Here is a 23223-nt window from a genome sequence, read left to right as displayed (position 1 = left end):
ATGTCTTCATACAGTGCCACAAATTTCTATGCTTCTGTAATATCATAAACACATCATCATCTTGACTAACAATGTATTTAAAAAAACCAGACATGACCCTTTAATTCCAGCCACAGAGTAGCTAAATTAATTTCATTTGTTTCCTGCAATGACCATTAGAGTAACAGTTAGTTATTTTTTTTAAATGTATTGTTTCTAGTTACCAAGCACAACTGCATCTCTCCTTAAAGCTCTGAGGGACTATCAGAAGAGAGGAATTCATTAAGAGCAAGCCCTTAGATGAGATGTGAAATCTAATACTTCCCCACTTCACACACACGTAAATAAATCAAATGTTAATAACTGGAAGTTGTATACCGGTGTCAACAAAACGGATTAAAATATCTGAAAGTTGTATTTAACAGAGGCATGGTAGGGACAGAACTCAAACCATCTGCGTTATGTTCTTCAATACTGCAGCATTATGAACTACACAAGCTGCTTCCTCTCAGAGACAGAGGAATAAAATATTTACATTACTTTTCACCGAGCATTTATTGGAATTTCCCACATGCACGGTTCGGGGAATAGTCATAAAAGCCTAGCAACTTGTGGTGGCCATCACCACAGCTCTCTATAGCTAATGCAAAGAGGAAAACTCCTCTGACAGAGTTCCTCCAAAGGGAGGATCCAAACAGATACCCAATTTAGCTGTTCTAAATCAACCTTTGGAGAAGCTTCCCTCCCTCTGACATCTACAGAGGGAGCCTTACAAACACTTAAAACTAAAAACTAAACCAAAACACACACACACACCCCCGCAAAGATCTCCTGCAAAAATGGAAGGTGCCGTCTCCCTCCTCTCGCCCCCTTACTGCCACACTGGCACCAAACCCTGTTCACACACATCATCTCAGGTACCACAAGGATGTTCTGAACAATGTCACTGCAATATTCATACCGATAAATACTTTTTTCTGCATTTATTTTGACATCACTAGGAAATTTCTTACCTCCTCCTGCGGCTGCTTTCTTGCTTTTCCTTGGAAGCTTACAACCTGGGGTAAGCTTACAACCTGCACATTCCAAACCACCACTGCCATCCCTTACACAGGCACTGACTCCTCTGCCTTTGGCTTTTCAGCCATCTCCTGTTCTTCTATTCTTCACCGCTATTCAATGTGTTGGCACTTAAACCTTCTTACAGCTATCCTCCCATTGTAAGTATTGAATTCAGGTGAGAAGTACACAATAAAGGACAAGTTGAACACTCCAGCAACCAAATTAACTCTCCCCACTGCCAGTCACACATACTGAATTACTAATTTAGTCTCCAAGTGCTTGACCATTAATGTAGCATTCAAAAACAAGAGCAACAAGGAAAACAGGCAAAAACATGATAATCAAACTCTAGAAAACACAACTTATTTTTCAGCTATAATTTGGTGAACCAGCTTAGAGGAAGACCTGGGAGTCAGCCCAAGGCTTCCTATCATGTCTGGCAAACTCTTTACTTTCTTTGCGGCTACATTGTGGGGAACTGATCATGCAACCCAGCCCCATTTCTGCCTCCGCTCCTCTGGACTAGCTGGAACAGACTGGTTACATCCACAAGGCACAAGATTTGCCCCAGAGCAACGTTTTTAGTAACGTGAGATTGAGTGCACGCATGCACTGCATGCCATGAGGAGCGGCACCACGTTGTCTGAGGGCACTTAACAGCACAAGGCGTGGTGGGATAATACCGAGGGACTATCCCTGGGGAGAAATTAACCTATGGCACAGCACAAATCCATACTGCCCATCATCAGTGGGCCCAGCTGCTCCTGGGCTTCTGCTTTATGGGAGTTAATTGTTCCCCTGCCCCATAAGGGAACTTTGAAAGAACAAGGCAATCAGAAATGAGGTCCCCAAAGTGCACAAAGGGCCAAGCCATACAGACGCTGGAGTTCTCAGGGCACTTGTCTTTATTAACTTCACTGACACTCTTAATAGAGATAATTACTTCAATTGGTGCATTCTTTAGAAGCACGTAAAATAATGATGTGTTGTCAGAACCAGACGCATTTCTTTTTTTAAACATAAATAACATATGTCTGCATCTCTTTAAATGGGATCCTTCTTATTCTTAGGTGGTCATGTAAGCTTTATGGCAAAATAAAAAATTAAGCAGCATGCAAACACACAGAAACTTACATTACACATGCACTGATTGTTACTAAACAATGCAGATGTGTGAAAAATGGAAATTGAACTTTCTCAATGATAGAAGAAAGGCTTAAAGACCACTAGAGAAAGTTCCCATCAGCACACCAGTTGGAAATACTACAGACATATCTGTGTTTTATCTGCTGCAAGACTCCATGCTGCTAGGATTGCCTGTGCTGCACAGAGCCACAGTACGCAGAAGGCAGGCAGAAGCTGTAAAGGCTCACGACTACACCTGGAACCGCGTTTCCTTGCCCAATAATGGCTGCTGCCAAGAAATAAGGGAATGATTAATTAAAGCCAAAACAAACAGAAGTAGCCACATGCAGATTTCGGAGCAGTACAACATGACTTAGAGGCGTGACTCCAATTAATGTGGAGTTAACTCAAGCTGTATTGAAAATTAAAACTCAAGGTTATTCACTGTCTTAATCAACATCTATTATAGTCGCTGTTTTTTCAAAACAATTTGTTTGGATTAGTGGAGTCTGTTTACAAGAGTCTCTAGTGGAATTTTGTATCTTTAGCTGAAATGAACATCAAAGAGACCAAGACGTTATTTTTGGCATCATAACAGTATTTTATTATTTAATGCCATTACATTCATTAGTTATTTTAGATAAAAGTCCTTAAAAGGAGACTTGTTTTTAGAAGGAAATTACGCTGTAATAAACCTGATTTCACTATGCAGAGATATTTCATTTGGCTTTACAGTCATACTGAAGCATACCAACACCCAAGACCTACTTAGGATGCATGGAGAGAGCTCTCTGCAATGCATATGAGCATTAGTTTACTGTTTTTATTACAGTAAATAGCAGTAAACAAGTGGGTCTTTGTCCTGTACTTCAGGAAATCTTAACACTTGGGGAAAAGAAAAATAAAACAGGCTCTTACACCTTCTCTGAGTATGTTTTAAAACAAAGTACTAGTGGCATCACAGTGTGTTTTCAAGCCTGGTAGTCTGATTCCATCAGAATTTCACAGAATAGAATTATAGAGAAGAGAAGCCACTAAATTTAGTGGATTGTAGTGTCTGTTATGTTTACCTGACAGAGATAGTGATGCATCATTAAAAAATAAATTATGGCTGCAAAAGTTGTAATCACAAGGACTTCCCACCATAACATCGCTGAATAGCACCACAAGGAACCCAAATCTGCTAGACTCAAGCCGTTTAGGTAAAAAGCCACAGCTTTTGTGCAGATGCAAGTACCACGGAACACAGTGCATTACATTTCTTTCTTAGTTTGATCACATCTTACTTTATTTTCTAGCACAACTTGTGGACTCTAAATGTGCAACTCAGGATTCTCGAACTAGTTTACATACACCCAAGACGTTGTTATTCTGGAGTATGAATCCTACTGCACCTCTGGCAATCAATTAAAAAGTAATCCTGTATGAACAAAATGTTGTTTTATATGCACAGCAGACAGACAGATACGTGGACAAGCACATACGCTTGACCGTACGCTTCAGTTACTTGAGACATAAAGCAGCACAACTTGCTATTGCTTTAAGTCCAGAACTGGTACCAAGAGTGATACTGGAAGGCATGTTGCTTTATGAAACGGAACTGGAGATGCAAGTTTCACTTCTCTGCACTAGGATCCTGATGCAGACTAAATGACCAGTCCACTGTGCTCACAGATTTCAGCAGCTTGGAGGAAGCCAGCCTGACACAACCAACGCCCAGCACTCAGCAGCCACACCAGCGGCTGCCCAGAGTGGGACAATACCCTGGACCTTCCCTGCCTGCCCCGCACAGCTGAGAAACAGAGCACAGCCCTGCTAAGCAGAGCAGCCAGTGAGAAAAAGATAATTCTGACTGGTTTTGCTTGATCACAGGATAGCAGTTAAATGTTGCCTTTGAGTGCCAACATGCAGTATTATAGTAACCACAGTAATAATTTTTAATTGAAAAATTTCCTGCTTTTGTCATTCTGGAATTGTGTTATACTTCCACTCTCCTCTGGCTCTTCTTCAGTCTTCATTCCACAGGAGAAATTATGCAGGCATGCATGTTCTAATTTCTCCCATCAGGGTGCTACCCATAGGTTCTGCTCCAACTGTTAAAAATGACTGGGTTAAAAATTCTGCTCATCCATCCCAAAGAGCTTCCTCTGCATTGGGCATACATATTCCTTTGCACTGGAAATGCTATTTGCAACACCACTGAAGATAATTTAAAACAATGGATATTAACCATACACAAAAAATCATATAGTGCTCATGCACTACAATTTATGCTTTGGCAGGATTTTCTGAAGGAAGCTTCATTTTCAGAATGATGAAAATCTAAACTATTTAGAACCTCTGCGGATGGTGGGCAGAAGTAAGCAATGAACACACAGATGACTTTTGCCTTCCCAAACTCTTAAGCTTTAAGAAGAATCACTTCTGACTTAAGAGTTTATTGATTTTATACCTACACTTGGATGGGATATTTGCAATGTACCCCTGTAACACTAAATAAGCTTTTGGTATTTGAGTTTTCTTTGGATTAATAATTCCTATAGGACAGTGTTTAGTTGCCCCTACCATCTTAAGTCTCCTCTGGAGAAAAAAAAACCAAACAAAAAAAACCAACAAAGGCAACACAGAGAAATATCGTAGAATTTCAGGTTTATAATTGTGTTCGGGGAAGAATGTGAAGAAGGAGCCTGACGTATTTTAGCTTCTTGAAAGCATCAATACTTAAGAGTCCTTACTGCATCCATCCCTACACTCCCAAGAAGAAAGCTAGCATTGCACAGGAGAAAAGAGAATAACTTCAATTTGAAGCTTCCCAAGGTATTTTACTAAGAAAAAGATGGTACTGTTTTTGCAACTGTAAAAAAAAAAAAAAAAAAAGACTTATGGCAGGAAATTCTGATCCTTCGGAAGTTTCATGAACTAAACAAAGCTCTTCCCTCTCCCACCTGCAACATACTTGGTCCTGAAGTGCTTTTGAACAAAATTGTAACTAAGGTAGAGGAATGACACAGAGAGCCCAATCCTTCCACTCCCCCTCACAACCGTATTTATTTTTTGTTTAATATTTATTTTAAAAGCAACACTGACACTCCACAAGATGGGGAATCCAACAGCTTCCCAAATTAGCTTTCAATTTTAACATTAATCTCCTATGAGATTAATAAAGTAATTTCTAGATTACTATTACCATCTACATGTGTTGAATAACGAAGCAGGAACAACAGCAGACACTGTAAACATCACAAATTATTTTCCCACCTACAAACTCAAGCAAAGCCAAACATTAAGAGTAGAGTAGTGAAGGGACCTGTAAATATGAAGCATTTGCTGACATCCTCTCCCTACCACCTGGGCCTTTGTAGCAGACAAATTCTTTTAATATTTGCTGGTTTAAGCTACTAAAAAAACACCTAACTGCATCTGCAGGTCATTTAATAGGCAGTTAAGTTTCATGGTGACTGATACATCAGTCCTCATAAGAAACTAAAATTGTGCATAATAAAGCAAACAATTTTCAAAAGCCTCAGGAACTTTGACCATCGCTTTTTATAACCTTAGTTACGGAACCATATCAGTATATTAGACGTTACATAGTAACTGTATTTTGAGCCACATATGCCCTATGGGAGCTTTAAAATGAAACATCCCAAAAGATGTTCGTATTAGTAACCTGACAAAACCAGGAAAGCTGAAGGAGTTGGCGTTTTGATATCACACATTTTTCTTCAGTTCAGTTCACCTGTTTGAAATACAGCTTCACAGACCATCTTTTCACAGTTTACCTAAAAACAGACATGCAGAAAAAACAGGTATTCCACTGCCATATGATTAATAAACATCACTAAAAATCAGGATATCTACTGCATAAACAATTTCCTAAGGTGCACATGGATAATTTCACTTTGCAGACAGCTAGGCAAATGAGATTTATCTCTGTCCCCTTCCATTATAGCCCAGGTGTTTGTACCACTCCCCGGCGTCCCAGCGACAAGGTCTGTTATAACAGGATTGCACAAGCCTCCCTAATCCATCTAAGGCAAGCTAGCCAAGTTAAATCCCACCACCTTCATCAGTTCAGCTAAAGCAGCCAACTTCTCCTAAGCATAGCGGGGAGCCCGAAGAGGACCCCTCGAGGATGGCAGCAGCAGTCACTTCCACCCAGATGTCAAGGGGCAAAAAGAGGCCAGCGGAAGAAACACCTTCAACTGGCATACGTACCTCCAGAAGACCACCTCCGGCAACCAAGCGATATTTGACTAGCTTTCAGTATTTACCCAAGAACAGCTTGACCTTTCTGACTAGCATTTGTTGTCTGCTGAGTAATTCACAGAATTGCCTTTTAGGACTGACTGAGGGAGGGCAAAATTTTCACAAACACGTAAATGATTCAGGAACCCATATCCTGTTTTCAGGACTAATGTCTTTTGGGATTAATTTAATCACTCTGATATTGAGTTTGAAAACACTTTTTCTGAATGGAGTTAGTTTGTTCACTTCAACAATTTATGGTGGACTGATCATACACGTTTCTTCAAATGCTGTGGAGTAAAAAAAGATGCTACTAAATTTACAAGACCTACGATTTCTATCCTGTGTAAATATTTGAAAGCATATAGCATAGTCCCTTCTTTCTTCCTCCCAATCAACACCCATCCCCCCCAAACCCCTCAAATTAATGTAGTTTTTTATTTATGTTCTGGATTTAACATTAACTTATGGGTTTAACTGCATCATAAAAGGCACTAAAATAGCACTGCCTTATGGAAACGGTCAAAGTGTAGTAAAGACGTATTAAAACACAGGAGAAAGAAGCAATGTGGGCAGTTCTTTTCGATTATTTAAATTGTTATCTCCGTCTTTTCAGTCTTATTTATTTTATAGATCCTTTGCTTCAATCAGGATGAATGTTGCTTTCTTTAAACTGATTCAAGTTATTTGTAATTAAAACTCCCAAGCACATTCTTTACTCAAGAAATAATGTAAGAGACTCTTTCTTCCTGTCAAGGTAGAAGTGAGCATTTTTTGTCTGTTTATAAATTACAATTTGTGCTTTGTCTTCCTAAAATACATTCAAATGTACCAGAATTTTTCCTACAGAAATTTGTCTTTTAAGATGAAAAAAATCCTACTGAACTTTAATTATAAATCAGATGCTTGAATTAGTCCTACCAATAAGCAAGCTGAAGTATAACTCTGCAACTGACCCACTGGCTTTTAAACTCACGCCATATGCATACTCAGTCTTGCTCTCTACTTTTACAGCAAAAATATCAAATGCCAACTGGAAAGACCATTTTGAGAAGTACCCTTACTTCCCATTGCTTTTTTTTTTTTAATCATACTGTACATAAAAACAATCTAGCTGAATCACTACATGTGTGGGAATAGCCTTCTATTTCTTCCCTGGGAAGTATGTATGTGTTGCCCCTCCTTCCCATCTCTGTAAGCAAGTGCTATGAGAGTCTGCTGCTTCTTTTCTCCCAGGCAATGGGTTGCCAAAGTAAGACATGTGTTTCACTAACAGAGGAGTGAAAAAAAAAAAAAATTAAGATAAACTGCTACCTCAAGTGAGCTGAAAGAAAAAGTACTAACAAAAGAACAAGATGAAGCAGGAGAGAAAGATTTTGTGCAGGCAAAACAAAGTGGGAAGAGCAGAGATGGGAAATAGCTGTTTTATTTCATAATGACAAAAAGGCTTCAGCTCTAGTAATATTTAATTATCTTGAAACACACCAGTAATTCCAACATCTCCTATAAAATACTACCACAAGATTTTTCTTTAGCTCACTTGTAGAAAAGTATTAGTCTGTTGGGACAGTTACATATACAGACCAGCTATGCAGTTTGCAACCTCATAATTTAAAATACAGATACATATTTTTAAAAGCCTTTAAGTTTAAAGTGCAACTGTTACCATGTTCTTCACACATTCTGTAATTACAACTTGAGGTCAATTTCCAAGCAGCTAAAACCACAGAAAAGTTAAAGGTATCTATTTCCTATAAGTGGGGAATTAGTAATTCCTCAGCCTGCCAGTTCACCTTGTTTAACTGGGTCTCACTCAAGAAGACCAAACAACAGTTTATAAGTTTTTTTAAACAAGAGCTTAACAAGAAGTAAAAGTAACTGTCAGTATCAGTAGTAGTTCAATTTATATTAGCTGAACTTTCCCAGTAATGTTTGGGTTTAGGTTGGGATTGTAACAAAAGCTATAGCCAGCAAAACCCTGCAATGCTTGCGAGTAGGTCTGACCCCTTCTGCACCAGCACAGCAGGTAGGAGAAGGGAGTTAAAAAAAAAAAGAAAAAAAAAGTGTATTAGATCAGTTTTGCAAATATCACCAGTGGTGTTACTATGAAACCAGAACAGAGGGATAGAGCAGGTCAGCTAGTACACCTTTTTGTCTGTCTTCATAAAGCCAGGCTAGCAAGACGGTTCTTTATACATCACTAGTATATTGCTACTATTTTGTTAGTGTAGTAAATATTATCACATAAACAAATAATCTGTGACCTGCCAATAAATGACACCGCATACTATCTGGGCAGAGGCAAGACTAACACACGCCCTGCAGGCTGACAAGCACTTCGATGGATAATGTGTGCTTGGAAAAAAAAATATCTCCATCTGAAGACTCTGACTGGAGCTAAAAAACTCGCAACACAGATCTTTGTGACCACGTAAACGGCTGCGTGTGCAGCAGGTCACCCAACATGAAGCCAGGCAAGCCTCACACAGGGCTCAAAACAGGGTTTTCTGACACAGAAGAGAGTGGAGAAAAGCCCTCTACTTTCACACATACAGAGGGTTCTGCCTGGCAAATATTCTTCTTGTTTATGACTTGATAAATTATTTGACTTGAAAGATTAGTTAAATGAAAGGAAGGAGAGCAATGTAATTATTAACTCCCATCTCCTTCCATCAGAGTTGATTTAAACTTTCAAACATACACTCCACATAAGCCCACACCAGTTCCTAAGAAGGAAGAGAGACACTACCACAATCCCAGGCTTATGCTGTTCACCTCAAAGCCAAGTCAAAAAGCAGTTTAAAGCCCAAGTTCCTGCTGGCAGCTGGTACTGCTTACACACTTGTCCCTGCAAATTAGTAACACACACCCAAGAGTGCACTGTGCTAACTCCAGAAAGCCACCTCGCGTCCATCTGTGCAGCAAGGCTGCTTTTCAGCTGCTAAGTAGGCAGAAGAACCAAGAATAGAATAAAACTCTAAACACCTCTGCTTCAGTAAGACATTAGATCAAATTTAATAACAGTCGTGGTTTAACCCCAGCCGGCAACTAAGTACCACACAGCCGCTCACTCACCTTCCTCACAGTGGGAGGGGGGAGAGAATCAGAAGGGTAAAAGTGAGAAAACTTGTGAGTTGAGATAAAGGCAGTTTAATAGGTAAAGCAAAAGCCACACACACAAGCAAAGCAAAACAAGGAATTCATTCACCACTTCCCATGGGCAGGCAGGTGTTCAGCCATCCCCAGGAAAGCAGGGCTCCATCACACCTAAGGATTACTTAGGAAGACAAATCACTCCAAACATCCCTCCCTCCCTTCCTTCTTCTTCCCCCAGATTTACATGCCGAGCATGACGTCCATAGGTCTGGAATATCCCTTGGGTCAGTTGGGGTCAGCTGTCCCAGCTGTGTCCCCTCCCAACTCCTTGTGCCCCCCCAGCCTACTCGCTGGTGGGGTGGGGTGAGGAGCAGCAAAGGCCTTGGCTCTGTGTAAGCACTGCTCAGCAGTAACGAAAACATCCCTGTATTACCAACACTGTTTTCAGCACAAATACAAAACATAGCCCCACACTAGCTACTATGATGAAAATTAACTCTATCCCAGCCAAAACCAGCACAATAATACATAATAATATAATATTAATAAAACAATTTAATATAAAATTAAGTCCGACAACTAGCCACAGTTGCAGTTTGTTAATACCTTTTCAGCTCCAGCATAAGAACATTTTCAAATTAAATCTGAAGTGCCAGTATGCCACCTGGACAGTCAATGCAGATTCCTAAAGCTTTCCAACATTTTCTAACATTCACAGTTTTGGGTGGGGTTCTTTTTTGAGAGAGAAGGGAATTTTGCACAGCGTTTTAGAACATTCAAGGAATATGAAAGTAAGCCACAAGTCACTTTGGTCGCATCTCCTATATTAGAAGTATTCAGAACTTCTTATGAAAAGAACTGAAGTTAGCAATTACTATTAAAACCACAAGGTTTTAAGTTTGTATGTTAAATTTATATTTTTCAAGCAAAATGGACAGTGACCCCAACCTACCTGTTTAGCACATGTTCAGAACCAGCTTATCACCCATTTATTACTTGTTACTGCACTTTGGTGACACTCTGCTACAATATTAATACAAGTTTAGATGTGCTGCTGTCATATCCAGGCAAAATTCAAATCCCAGAAGTAGTTGTCCCTCTCACTTCCAAATGCTCAAAAGTGACTGGAGCGGGTGCATTTTGAAGGAGGAGGAGGAAAATTGCACAATACTATGGCAAGGTACAAGGAACACTTCAGGTAACTTTGTACTTTGATGATTTGTTACCTTTACAGTATGGGTATGCACAGTGAACTATGTTCAGATTAAACAATGCACTATTCATTTTGGGACTCATGATGCAGCAATATGGTCCCTTAAAGGTATATATTAGAAACTATTTGTTCATATTCTCGTTTGTTCTCTTGTGCTCAGATACTCCCACTTGAAAGGCAGGATGTCATAGGTACCAGAAAAACCATGGGCCAGGAGCAGTAGCACTCAACCTGCAAAGTATTTTGGAGAGTCACCAGCCTCCTGCTGCTCTGCTTATCACTCCAGGCTAGAAAGCTACAAATAATAACCATCAAAAAAGGACAATGCCTAAGCAAATCACAGAAAAATGTTTCCTGAGGTCACCGCTATTAGGCCAGTGATAGAGATGCCCGCTCAACAGCTTCGATGTCAGGAACTGGAAGAAACGCTTCCTCCCCCAATGTAGATGACTGCAATGTCTCATCCTTCAAAGTATCTGAAGAAGCTGGTCTCTGAGTAACCCTATGGATCAAATCACAGTTTTTTGTCGTGTTCTTTCCCCTGAAGCTTCAGCTGGTACATCGGTCAGAAAACTACCAATATAAGCCTAGAAAATACTTCACTGAAATACTCTCCATGAGTCCAAAATCTTAAAATTCAGAGACACTAATATATGCTGAAAGATGACTTATAAAAGATTTAATGCAACTACCTCAACTGCTGGGTTCTGCTTGGACATAAGGACAAAAGAACCAGCACATGGTGAAAAAAAGGGACTTCCAATGGTTTGAGAGTTAAAGCCTAACAGCTGACCCAGGCCTAGTATCATGCAGGTGAATGCTGGAACCCACTCTAAGATGGGATATCCCTAGCATGGCACACCTCCTCACATTGTCTGCATGTTGTACATTAACACATTTGGGCACAGTCTTCCAAAAAAAGTAGCAAATTGAGGGGCTGTGCAGAGCTCTCAGAAACCCACTCAAGATTCAGCCAACTCACTGACTGAAACCACTCTCTCAAAATAATTTCAATAATAATTTGAAGATTAAGCAAATGTGTCTAGTGTACCAAAAAAAGCGAGTAGAAGATGCAGCAGCGGAGACCAGCTACTGGAGAAGCGTAAGAGGGCTGCTGTGAGTTCTACAAACCGCTGAATCAATCGCAACCAGAAAGAGCATGTTTCAGCATGCCTGAAACAGGTACGCTTCAGAGAAGCTAAGGCTGAAGTGAACTATTCCAGCATATAATGTTCAGTGACTTAATGCCTACAGGCAAATACCACACTATACAAGAAACGAGAGAGGAAATTTGTTATTACACAGTTATTCTCTTCATTTGCTCCAAGGTGCTGTTATGTCCCGAGCTGACACTGATACTCACTGCCATTGAAACATTACCTTTTACCATCTGTATATGCCCTGTCACATTTGGCCAAGTTGTAACAAGAGCAGCTTCAGAAGGTCACTAGTTAATTCAAATTTAGATAGATTTTAGCAAAAAAAAAACGGTTGCAACTGATGTATAATGTAATTACAAGACAGCAACAAAAGCAAGACAGTACTGTCGTTTCTGCTTAATCTGAAAAACTATCCCGTAAGAGGAAATCCAACAGCTCGATGAGGCAAACTTCTTTTCCACCTGATGTTGGAAGCACAGGTACATGTAAAGAAGCTGCTTACCTCAGATAACGAACTAGCTCTTCAAGGCAAAAATCAACATGAAAATTTTCTCCTGTGAGTACCTGCCAAGTATGACTACTACAAGGAAAAATCCCCATGGATGAATGAGAGTAAGACACTGAGTCCAAAACACAACCGGAAGGCTAAGTAAATAGAAGATCCTCAAGCATGTGAGTTGAATCACCCAACTGAAGAAGAGTGTGACATAACAAAGCAAAAATTAAATAAAATAAACTACCAGGACCTCATTTTTTCAGCCTGGCTCAATATTGACCCAAGACTGTGTAATTTGCAATCATGATCGTTATTCTGATCAAGATAGTTCCTTCACCTCACTATGTTTAACTCAATACTTTAACTGACAGTTGTGGAAAACTTGCTGACCAGGAGTACCTCTGAATACGTAAGAGATAAAGCCATTGTGCAAGACGCAAGTCCAGAGTAGAACTTCACACAATTTTAAAAAACGACATGCATACTTATTTTAGATTAAAGCCAAAATCTCACTGAGGGACAAGGGGGAGCAATGTAACGCACATAAAGGAGTATGCTTTTTGTAACAATCCCCTTGAAATGAAACAAACAAAAAACCCCAAACCAGAACAAAAAAACCTTTTGCTTTTTGTACTACATAAGAAAATATCAGCTCTTCCTCAAGTAACAGAGGAAGCGAATAGCTCTAAAATTAACACAATGAGACAAAAACTTAAGAAAAGAAGAAAGTTATGTTATCACATTTCCTCAGCCTAGATCAATCACAACATCAAGAGGTCAGGCAAGGCCAACAAGCTTTGATTAAGGACTCGCTATCTTCAGACTACACACTGACACATAACAGTAAGATCAACACCTTAGTGATCAGACTACAGCAAGATATTCCTGCATGCTGTATTTTAGCGGTACTCTTACTCTAATTACAGTATGACATTATATGAAGGGCTTATCTATACTTGATATTTGTGACAGGTTAATGCAAGTTCTTTCAGATTTTACTGGGTCCATAAACAAAGTAATTGTAAGAAAGCATAAGACGCTTTAAATGTGTGTACTTAAATCTACCTGGAAATAAATCTACACTGAGTGAAGATGATGAGCCAATGTTCCTACTCACCTACACACCTCTTCCTCTACTACCCTAATTTCCCTGATTTGGAAGTTTCTAGAGGACTTTAATGCTTGCATTTGCCCATTCTTATATCCTACTACTTGTAGAATCACAACACAATTTCCTCCGTGCTGTCTAAATACATTTTCAATATAGCGTTGGCTGTTTCTCCCTACTAAATCACACCAACAAGATGGAAGAGTGGAGATGCACACTTACTTTGATCCTAAGCCTCTGCTTATTTGAGCCTCTTCTATCACTGTTTTCCAGTGAAAATCCTGTAAAATGCAATGCAAAAAAAACCTGCAAGAGGTATGCAATACAGTATGGTGACAGAGAATTCCACACCATGAAGCCTTCTCGAGCAACTGTAGCAAGACTGTGCCTCTTTAGCTACACATCGCTTTTGAATAATTCAGATGTAGTTCTCATGCCATGGAGGACATTACGAGGCTGTCAGAGAGGCTGATCTGGAATGAGGGCTGCCAAATAATCTTAATTGTTGCCATGGGAGGAAGAAAATTAACAGATGTTGCTGATGTACCAGCATAAGACATCCTCAGACCCAGTCATGCAGCCAGTTCATCCTCACACTGAGCTGATGTGCTAGAACTGCCCTGGAGCAGCTGGCTCCTACCTGCGACCTACCCTCAGAGCTTCGCGGCCGTATAGGCGGCCATGGTACACAATCAGCTCATGGGCTGTGCTGCTCAGTCTCGCACAAATTTTGTGACACAGCTTTAAGGGTCAGAAAGATAACCATCAGGAACAGCTCGTATGAAAAGACCTGTACTAAATGCAGCAATACTAACACACTAATTGCACGATTACGATACAACACATGAGTATCACCAATACAAAGTTATTAAAAAGATTTCAACAGGCTCTAGAGATCTGTAGGAGAGGGGTTTTTGTACAAACTTACGAACAAGAGTTCTGCTGCCTCGATCCACATCTATCTCTTCCTTTGACATCATAAGTTCATAGTATTCCTGGAGAAAATTCCTGCTGTGTTATCTATTGTAGGTTGAAGTTACAAAATCATTAAAGTTCAAATGGCCCCTTCTGTAAAGCTATTTGCAGCCTAGGAAAAATATCTGAAGCATGCATCCAGTTCACTAGTTTTCCTCTCTTTTTCTTGCTTATGGGAATATTTTCTTTAGTCCCAATTTCTAGGCAAAGGGACAGAAAGCAATATTCAAATATGACAGACATCTTGAGCGCTCTTTGGCAGTTCATCCAAAAAGATAATTAAAAAAAAAAAGAATGCTTTTAATTTAAGAAATCCCAGCATGTTCAAATAATGAATTAGCATGACAACTGCTCACTAAGAACAGCAATAGTATTTAATTTCTTATAATATGTATTATGCAAGATTTTCATTGGTTATGTTGCTATATCACTACCAGCACACACACCTTTCAACACAACACCTAAGCTGGCTCTAGACTGCTTTCTGCTACTGTTGCCAGTTCCGACATCCAGCAAAGACAGCGTCAGAACCTCTGTTTTACATCACATGCAACATAAAAAAACTTTGAAGCAACAGTCACCTCTTAAATTTTGGCATATACATTATTTTGGGAGCACATACCCCATACTCAGAGATATATTCTGAATCACCATATAATGAGGTCAATAAAAAGAAATATGAAGTATTTATATTATTGCCTATTTTGATAGTAAGGTTATGTACACAACTTCTCAAGACCACACTTCAAAGTTTTGCAAATTGCCAAAGTAAAAAACAGACCTCGTACTCCAATTTCAAATAAGTGAAAAGAAAGTGCCCAGGAACAAAGTATAACAGCAAGACGGTTAAAAAAAAAAATTGAAGGAGAGAAAAAAGCAACAATATGCTTTCATGATACGGGTCTCCATCTATTTGTGTTCCCTGGGACCCACAACATGATCTTAGGCTTCCTAAAATTGACCTTATACTAACACTTTGCCAATTAAAAAATAAGAGCTACAACCCCAACATGGTTTAATACAATAGTAATAAAGATTCAGGGTGAGCAGATCCTCTTTTTTCAAATGCATACTGCTACAGAAAGCACATATCGGCTCTTGGGACTCGGCAAGCACACAAGAGGGAATGACATACTCTTCCGATTACTTAATATAGACATCTCTATCTACCAAAAAAAGTCTGCCAAACTTCTGTTCCTTATATAGCCACTCCAAGGTAAATAGGTGTCCAAGTCCCAAACAGAAGGTAGGAACTGAAGAAAACAAAACAATTCACAAGAATATATTCATATGCTGTTTCCTTGCACGTGTAGAAACCAGCAGGCCTCTGAAGTCCTCCTTAAATTGTTTATACGTAACATGCTGAAATGTTGGCACCATTCCAAAATTCTGCAAGCTCCAACAATACTGTTATATAATATCTACAGTATATTTCCTAAAGGTTTCCTCAAAGTGCCTTCAGTCCAACATCTTCATCCCCTAGTAAACTTGTTTTTCTCTCCCAACCCCTCCAAAAGAAGTAATTTCTTACTACAGGAGGCTGTGGAGAAATATCTGATTTCACTCCCATAAAACCCAGATGACCGCCTTCAAGAGCTGCACAAGCTGTCACAAGGGTACTGCCAGAACTGTGCTGTGGCATGACTCAGGACGAGACGGAGAGCGACAGTGGATCTTATCAGACAGATACAAGAAAAGGATTTGCACTCGAGTCACATCCTTGCACTTCTACCTTACAGCTTACATATGCAGCTAGAGTGAGGAGAGAGTACTGTTTTAAGAGGCTTTTTCAGGAAGCAAGAAGATTTGTGTCTATGGATTTTTCCTGAATAATTCATTTTTACACATGACGTACATAGTGAATTCAACTGCAACCTACGTTTCAATGTACATGCCTTCACTAAATCCAAAATGCATGCAACTACTCTAACAGAAGATACGTTAAGAAGGCACGCACACACCTTGTTGTTTCACCAGAAATCAGAAGTCTGTGCACAAAAGTGCTTGTTTCACTTATGTGAAACATTTGTATGTACCGAGTAATGCAATAGCAAATCAAGCACCACCCATGCATTTAATTTACGCACTTCAGAGTACATGATGAAAAACAACACAATTGATTAGGATTTTATCAGATTTCCCCAAGTTAGGCACTCCGTCTGGCTAGGTGTTTTGCTGCGGGTACACATACTTGCTCTGCTCACACTACACTCAGCTCTTTCTGTTCATGCTCCAACCCACATAGAAATCACACTACCGTGGCTGACACCATGCAAGGGCCTGAGCAAGTAAGAGCTAAAGAGACACAGGGTAAGTTATCTCAGGCAGACAGCTGCATTACTGTAGCTACATGTCCTCTGGTCAGCTCAAAGCCTGCAGAGAACGAGCTTGCGCCCGCCTTAATGCACTTAGCTTCTTTTAAAAAAGAGATTAAAAGACCTGAGAAGCTGACAAACTTCACGTGAAAAAAAAAGTAATAGAATTCCTGTAGCAAAGATGTATGGCTTTAAGCTATTTTCTTCCTAAAGTAGTTATGATTTTATTTCATGGTATCCTCTGTAATCCTGGGCAACATGCTGGGAACCCTTAAATCAAATAAGCTGAAGCCTGCTCAATTCTGTGCCAACCAATTCAGCAGCCTGCAAGTATGTGCATGTCCATGTGCACACCCCTCCTCTGGGGGTCAGAGGATTCTCTCCCTTTCATGGCAAAGTTTCCATCAGTACTTCAAAACAGTGTATATTCAATATTTAAAAATTCAGTGTTTTCTATTTAACCCAGGTTCCTCGTCAGGAGTACAAATGACAGATTTTCCTGCTTAAAGTCACACATAATTGGGTCCTTGCCTTTGGCTGCAGATTCTTCTGAAAACTAACCAGCTCCCCACAGAGTCCCAAAATCCACATCTCCTACCTGGGAAGTGCACACGAACTGGACTCTTTCCTTTGGCGCAAGAATCATAGAAACCTACGAGAAGACAGGCCAAACTTATGTGCAAGTCTTTATTTTTGGGTTATGTTACACTTAAGGCTTCTGGCTTAAGCAGTCCTTCTTGTGTCACCTTTTAGCTAGGCTCAATCTAAACTCACTGAAAGCTGTAAAACAGCCATTTCAGTATCCCAAATACTTTTTCTTCCTTTTTAACTGTGACACTACTAACATTATTTACCACTGCCCTTGGGACACACACACACACAGAGAATCCCCTCCAAAACCCCAACCCACACATCCTTCTACAGCCTCAAGTTTTGCTACCAAGTACCCTGTCAAGGCAAATCCAGTTAAACTCTTTAAAGGTATGTTTTGTGTTGAGTCAACAGTAGCATCACACAAATACTATAAAACTTTTTATTCATCTTCTGTGTTATCTGTTCTTTTTAGCACTACTGTCTGTTGACAAAGTCCCCAGAGGATGTAAGATATGCAAGCTGAATCCAACTGGTGCAAAGCAACTTGCAGGCAGCGCTAGACAATGTATTTACAGCGATACTTCAGAAGTCACAAAGTTAAGAGTGCCAGAACAAAGTAGAGTACCTGTAATGCAAACACCCAACGCACCTTCTAATACAAACATCACATAGAACTGCGAGTCTGAAAACTTAGAATAAGGGAAAATATTAAAGATAGACCAGAATATAATGTATACAATAGCACCATTAACTCTGTGGGAGTAAAAACTGGCCACATGTTGAATGTCAGTATTTCAGCACTGGTGAATGTTAGCAAACATTGTGCATACTTTCTAAGAAATTTATCTTGAAATCAAAAACAATACTGTTGTAGGTTATTTTTTAATTATGTGGTTATCTTTTTATATGTGTAAATAGTGTTAACTAAGAAAGTATGTTTCTCAATAAAAATAAAAAACCTGAAAAGAAAACACTCAAATATTTGACTGAACAGATACTTAGCTTTTAACCAAGATCTCTACTATTTCAACACGTTTACCTTACCTAAATCTTTAGACAGCTAGTTACACGCTGTTATGTGTTTACATAAACTGTCCAACTAGCTACAATTTATTGGACTGTTTTTCCAGACAGCTGATCAATATAACTGTGTATTCAGAGCTGGTTTTGCACAGCCGTACACATAAGTGACATCCTTGCACTGGAAATATGAATGCCACATGTCAGCTTTCAACTGTGTTTGCCAGCAAGTCAGGCTTAATCTTTCTGAAAATGGGAGTGTTCCACAACACTGTCTTATTCAAAAGACTCGAAATTTAAAGTGATTAACTGAACAAAATTACAGGATGGTATATAGGGAAAAGCGTTGAGAGCCTTTACTATTTTTTCACAGTTCGCACTGAAACAATTAGGGAAGAAAAAGGTACCTGTTAACACGCAAGTAATGCTGTAATAGAACTGCAAGTATCTTTTTTTCCCCAATAACTGTTAGAACTAGTCAACACAAATTTAGGAATTAATCTTAGAAATAATTACTTTAAAATATTTACCTTAGCAACAACCTCATTTGCTAGGTTACAAACCTCTCTATCCACCATCACTGGCCAGTATCTCAAGACCCGAGACAGATGCCTTACAACTGACAGTTATTAGAAAGAAGCTTGTATGCAGGAGCGATGGCAGCACCTCAGTGCACACCACAGGCAGTTACACAGGAGGGGTCACGCAGCCTTGCCAGCAGCCAGTCGGTCACGCCACAACCTTCACAAGACCTAACCATTTTCTATGCTTTCCTAAGAGGCTTCCAGCTCCTTTTAGAAATTGTTTTCACAATTTTTCATTCAAGATTTGTTAGCCTCTAAGTACCTTTGGAATAAATAGCTTTTTAGAAGCAAACAACATACACTTCTGTAATTTAGGAAAAGCAACGTAGGGGTGTATCTTAGCGACCCCTTACCGTGCTTTGAACAAAGGAAAGAACAGAACCTGAGCTTCATGTAGGTACATGCCACAAACCAGACAGTCAAGCCAAATGTAGACCAACGTATTTGAGTACTTTTTGATTCTAGTAAAAAAAAAAGTCCACAATGTGCGTCCACTTGGGAGTTTGAAACTGATTCAAAAATTCTACTCTAGCAACAGAGAGCACCTTGAATACTTTGGTACAGTTGTTGTTATTATTATTATTAATCTCTTGCCGAAGCTCACCCCTTCCCCCCCCCCCCCCCCCCGCCCTGTATCTTCAATACAGGGAAAAGGTTTATGGATTTACAAGACAGAGAGAGAGAAAGGCACTTCTAAAAATGTTCCTCAACCTTCAAGTAAATAAGTGACAAGCGAGAAGATAAACAGAGTCCAAAAACTAACTCAGAAAAATTCAGTACTTGGTATGTTTTGCACACGTTACTTTTAAGTCATGTGAAGAAAGTTATGGAAGGTTCCAATGTATAGTGGCTATAGAACTTAAAATAGCACACTTCTGCAGTGTCATTTTATGAATTATTATAACCCCAGCAGTAAAGGTAACATTGGAGCTGGCAAGAAAATAGGGAACAAGAAGTGGTAAGAGTTTGTCTTCTAAAGCAACCAGCAAATTTGAATAGTAATTTTGACAAATCTTACAGAACAGCAATTTCGGAAGGCAAAGAGTTCAATGCTTTCCAGTGGGAGGGGGCTGAAGGACCCTTAGGTACAAGTGGGGCACACAAAAACTGACGCACCCAAATTATTACTGATTTCTAAAACGAGCTCTTCTGGGCCTTCGACTGTCACCATACACCTCTGCCATCTGAACCCTGGAACCAAGCCAGACTTGTTTGTAAAGGAACAGGATTGGAAAGGGTATTACACCTGCATACACCACACCAGAAATCCACACTTAACAAGTCAAATACACGTCAATGTGCTCTTGCCGCAGGGAGGAGGTGTATGCTATGGGTCAAGGCAAAGGTTGCATTTTGAAAAGCATGAACTTTAAAAAAAAAAAAAAAGCCACACAGTTACCAAATGGCTTTTATCCAGGGCATCACCCATATCAAAGCCATCCCCCTGTTTAAAAAAAGGGGGAAGGGAGGGCTCAAAACAGTTTTCAAGTAAACAGAAGATACACGCTTGCCTGCCCTCGATCTCTGTGGGCTCGTGCAACGCCAACCGATGACACCTAAGCTAACACAAAAAACATCACGAACAAAATACTCAGATCAGCACACACATTCCACAGTCAGAGATCCGTGAAAACCATTAATAATCCCATACTGAAATCCATAACGCTCTATACATGCATGCAAGCTTCTGAGAGCAGGTGCCAGCATGTGAGCACACCTCCTCTGTCAGGTCTTAGAAAACACGCTCCCCATATAATTACCTAATCTATGCACTTTTTTTTAACAGCAGCAGATTATTATTTTTTTTTAAGTTGTAGCTCCTACTATGCATTTGTTCCACACGTAGCACAAAGCTTTAGAAGTGTGCTTGACAGCGGCTGCGGAGGGAGGCAGGCATGCAGGACCTGCACAGCTGACAGCCTGCTGTCCTCCTTCTTCCCCCCCCAGCTCAGCCACCCTGAGCGACAGCCGAGGGGAAGCGCCCCATCCAGCCCCGCTGCATCTGCGTGAGCAGCAACGGTACTAGACATCTCAACAACCGCAAAAAAAAAAACAGAATAACGCAAAGCGAGCAGCAGGGTGACAGCGGAACACCAGCGTTTGAGGAGCAAGGCGCGTTACCGGGCGGGGAGCGTGTAACACGCCCCACGTGCACACGCGGTGACAGCCGAAGAGCCAGCGAGGAGCTCCCGTCCCCTGCGGATAGGCGTGCCCGCACCATTAGCATGCACACGGGCACCCGGGCACCCGCGGCAGGCGCAGCCCCCCGCCACCAAACGCGTTTATTTCCCCCTCCCCGAGGAGTCGCCGCCCCGGCCGGCCGCGCAGCCCAAGCCCAGCCCAGCCCAGCCCGACGCCGCTCGCCCCGGAGAGCAGGACGCCCAGCGCCGCGGCGCAGGAGGGGCTGCCCCGCCGGAGGCCGCTCGGCCGGCGGGCACCGGCGGGGCCGGGCGACGGGTGCTGCGCGGCCGCTCCCCGGCGGCCCGCGCCGCGCCGGGCACTGACAGCCGGGGCAGCGGCCCGGCGCCCGCTGCCGCCGTCTCCCCCCGCCGGCGGCGAGCGGAGCCCCGCGGACCCGGCCCGGCTACCCTGCGCCACCCGCCGGGGCCGGGGCCGGGGCCTGGGCCGCGCCCGCCGCCGCGGCACCAGCGTCGCCCGCCGCCGCAGCTCGGCGGCCGCCCCGCACGCAGCCACGGCACCGCGCCGCCCCGCTGCCCGGCGCCGGCGTGCGGCCGCGCTCCCCGCGCTGGCCTCGCAGCGGGGAGGGGCCGCGGCCCCCGCCTCCCCCGGAGGCCTGGCCGGGGCCAGGCCCGGCGCCGGCCGCTGCCCGGCCGCCCCCTCGCCCGCCCGGCCTCCCTCCGGCCCGGCGCCGCGGCCGCTCACCCCACGACTCCCTGGCTGTAGTTCCTCTTCTTCCAGGGGGTGCCGGTGTAGAGCGGCTCGGCCAGGCCGGCCTGGGCCCGGGCGGCCGGCTCGTCCCCCAGGGCGGGGGCCCGGCCCTGCCCGGGGGGCCCCAGCAGGAGGCTGTAGTTGAGCCCGAAGGTGCTGGCCTTGTTGTCGCGCTTCCTCTTGTTACTGGCGGCCGCGGCGGCGGCGGCGGGCGGCCCCCCCCCGTGCGGGCCGGGCCCAGGCGGCGGCCCCCGGGGGCGGCGAGGCCTGGTGGTGGCTGCGGTTGTGCTGGTTGTTGGCGCTCTCAAGCGGCAGGAAGTCGGGCTGGGGGTCGGCGCGGGGGGCGCGGTACATGCCGGGCGGGGAGGCCGGGCCGGCCCCGGCGGGGGCGCTCTGCTGCTGCTGCTGCTGCTCCTGCTGCTGCTGCTGCTGCTGCTGGAAGTAGAGGTTGCGGACCCCCTGCGTGGTCTCCCAGATCTGCATCCACAGGCGGTTCGAGGGGCCGAGCTGCTCTGGCTGGAACCAGGCGATCCGGGGATCCATCAAACGGGGACCCACCCCGGCTGCCTCCGCTCCCCGCGCCGCGCCGGCCGCCGACGCCGAGACCCTGTCACCGGGTCCCAGCGCTAATGGCGGCTCCTATGGAAGGGCAGCTCCGCGCCTGCCTGCTCGCTGCCGTCGCTCCACAGCCCCCGCCCCTCCTGGCGAGCGCGGCGAGGCGGGGCCCGGCTGGGCCGCCGGCACACGGGCCGCGTGCAATAAAGGGGGGCGGCGGCGGCCGCCGGGGCCGGGCGGGCGGCGCCCTCGGCGGGCCCCGGCCTCGGCCTCTCCCCCGGCCCGGCCCGGCCCGGCGCCGGCCTTCCCTCGCGCCTCGGCCGCCGCGCCGGCCCCCGGGGCGCAGCCCCGAGGCCCGGCGGCTCTCGGCCGAGAGCGGCGGCTCCTCTCGCGGTCCCGGGGCGGCCCGGCCCCCCAGCGGGGCGCAGGCTGTCGGCCCCGGGCTGCAGGCGTTGCGCGGGGCAGCGGCAGGCAGGGGCCGCGCTCGGGGTACGGACGAGCCCTCGCCCCGGCTCCCCCGGCCCCGCCGCGGCGGCAGGTGCAGCCGGGGCCGGCCGGCGGAGGCCCCGGCGGGCGGCAGGGGGCAGCACCGCCGGCGGGGGGGCGGCCCGGGCTGGGGCGGCGGGGAGGGCGGCCGCAGGGTCTGCTGCTTCCAGCAACGCGTAAGGCGAGTGCCCGTGCGCGTTAATTAGGCGAGGGCGTCGGGCGTACCAGTACCAGCGCTCTGCGGTCGCGTTACCCTTCTCGTACACCGTCAGCTGCCACTGCGCTCGCCTAACACTGTTTTGGGGATGGTTATGGACA

General features: G+C 43.7%; 1 protein-coding gene across 1 annotated transcript in view; it reads right to left on the bottom strand.

The window, feature by feature from the left end:
* The window catches only part of TENT4B (terminal nucleotidyltransferase 4B), a 46510-nt gene extending 23941 nt beyond the window's left edge, over positions 1–22569 (bottom strand). The window contains 2 exon segments of the mRNA XM_030025529.2: positions 21859–22085; positions 22087–22569. Of these exon segments, the coding sequence (XP_029881389.2) occupies positions 21859–22085; positions 22087–22407 (548 nt within the window). The 5' untranslated portion in view covers positions 22408–22569.
* Between the last annotated feature and the right edge of the window lie 654 nt (positions 22570–23223).

This window comes from Aquila chrysaetos, chromosome 9 (genome assembly GCF_900496995.4).
Source record: "Aquila chrysaetos chrysaetos chromosome 9, bAquChr1.4, whole genome shotgun sequence".
Classification (NCBI taxonomy): Eukaryota; Metazoa; Chordata; class Aves; order Accipitriformes; family Accipitridae; genus Aquila; species Aquila chrysaetos.
Note: the sequence above shows the minus strand (reverse complement) of the source record. Positions and strands in the feature narration are given on the sequence as shown.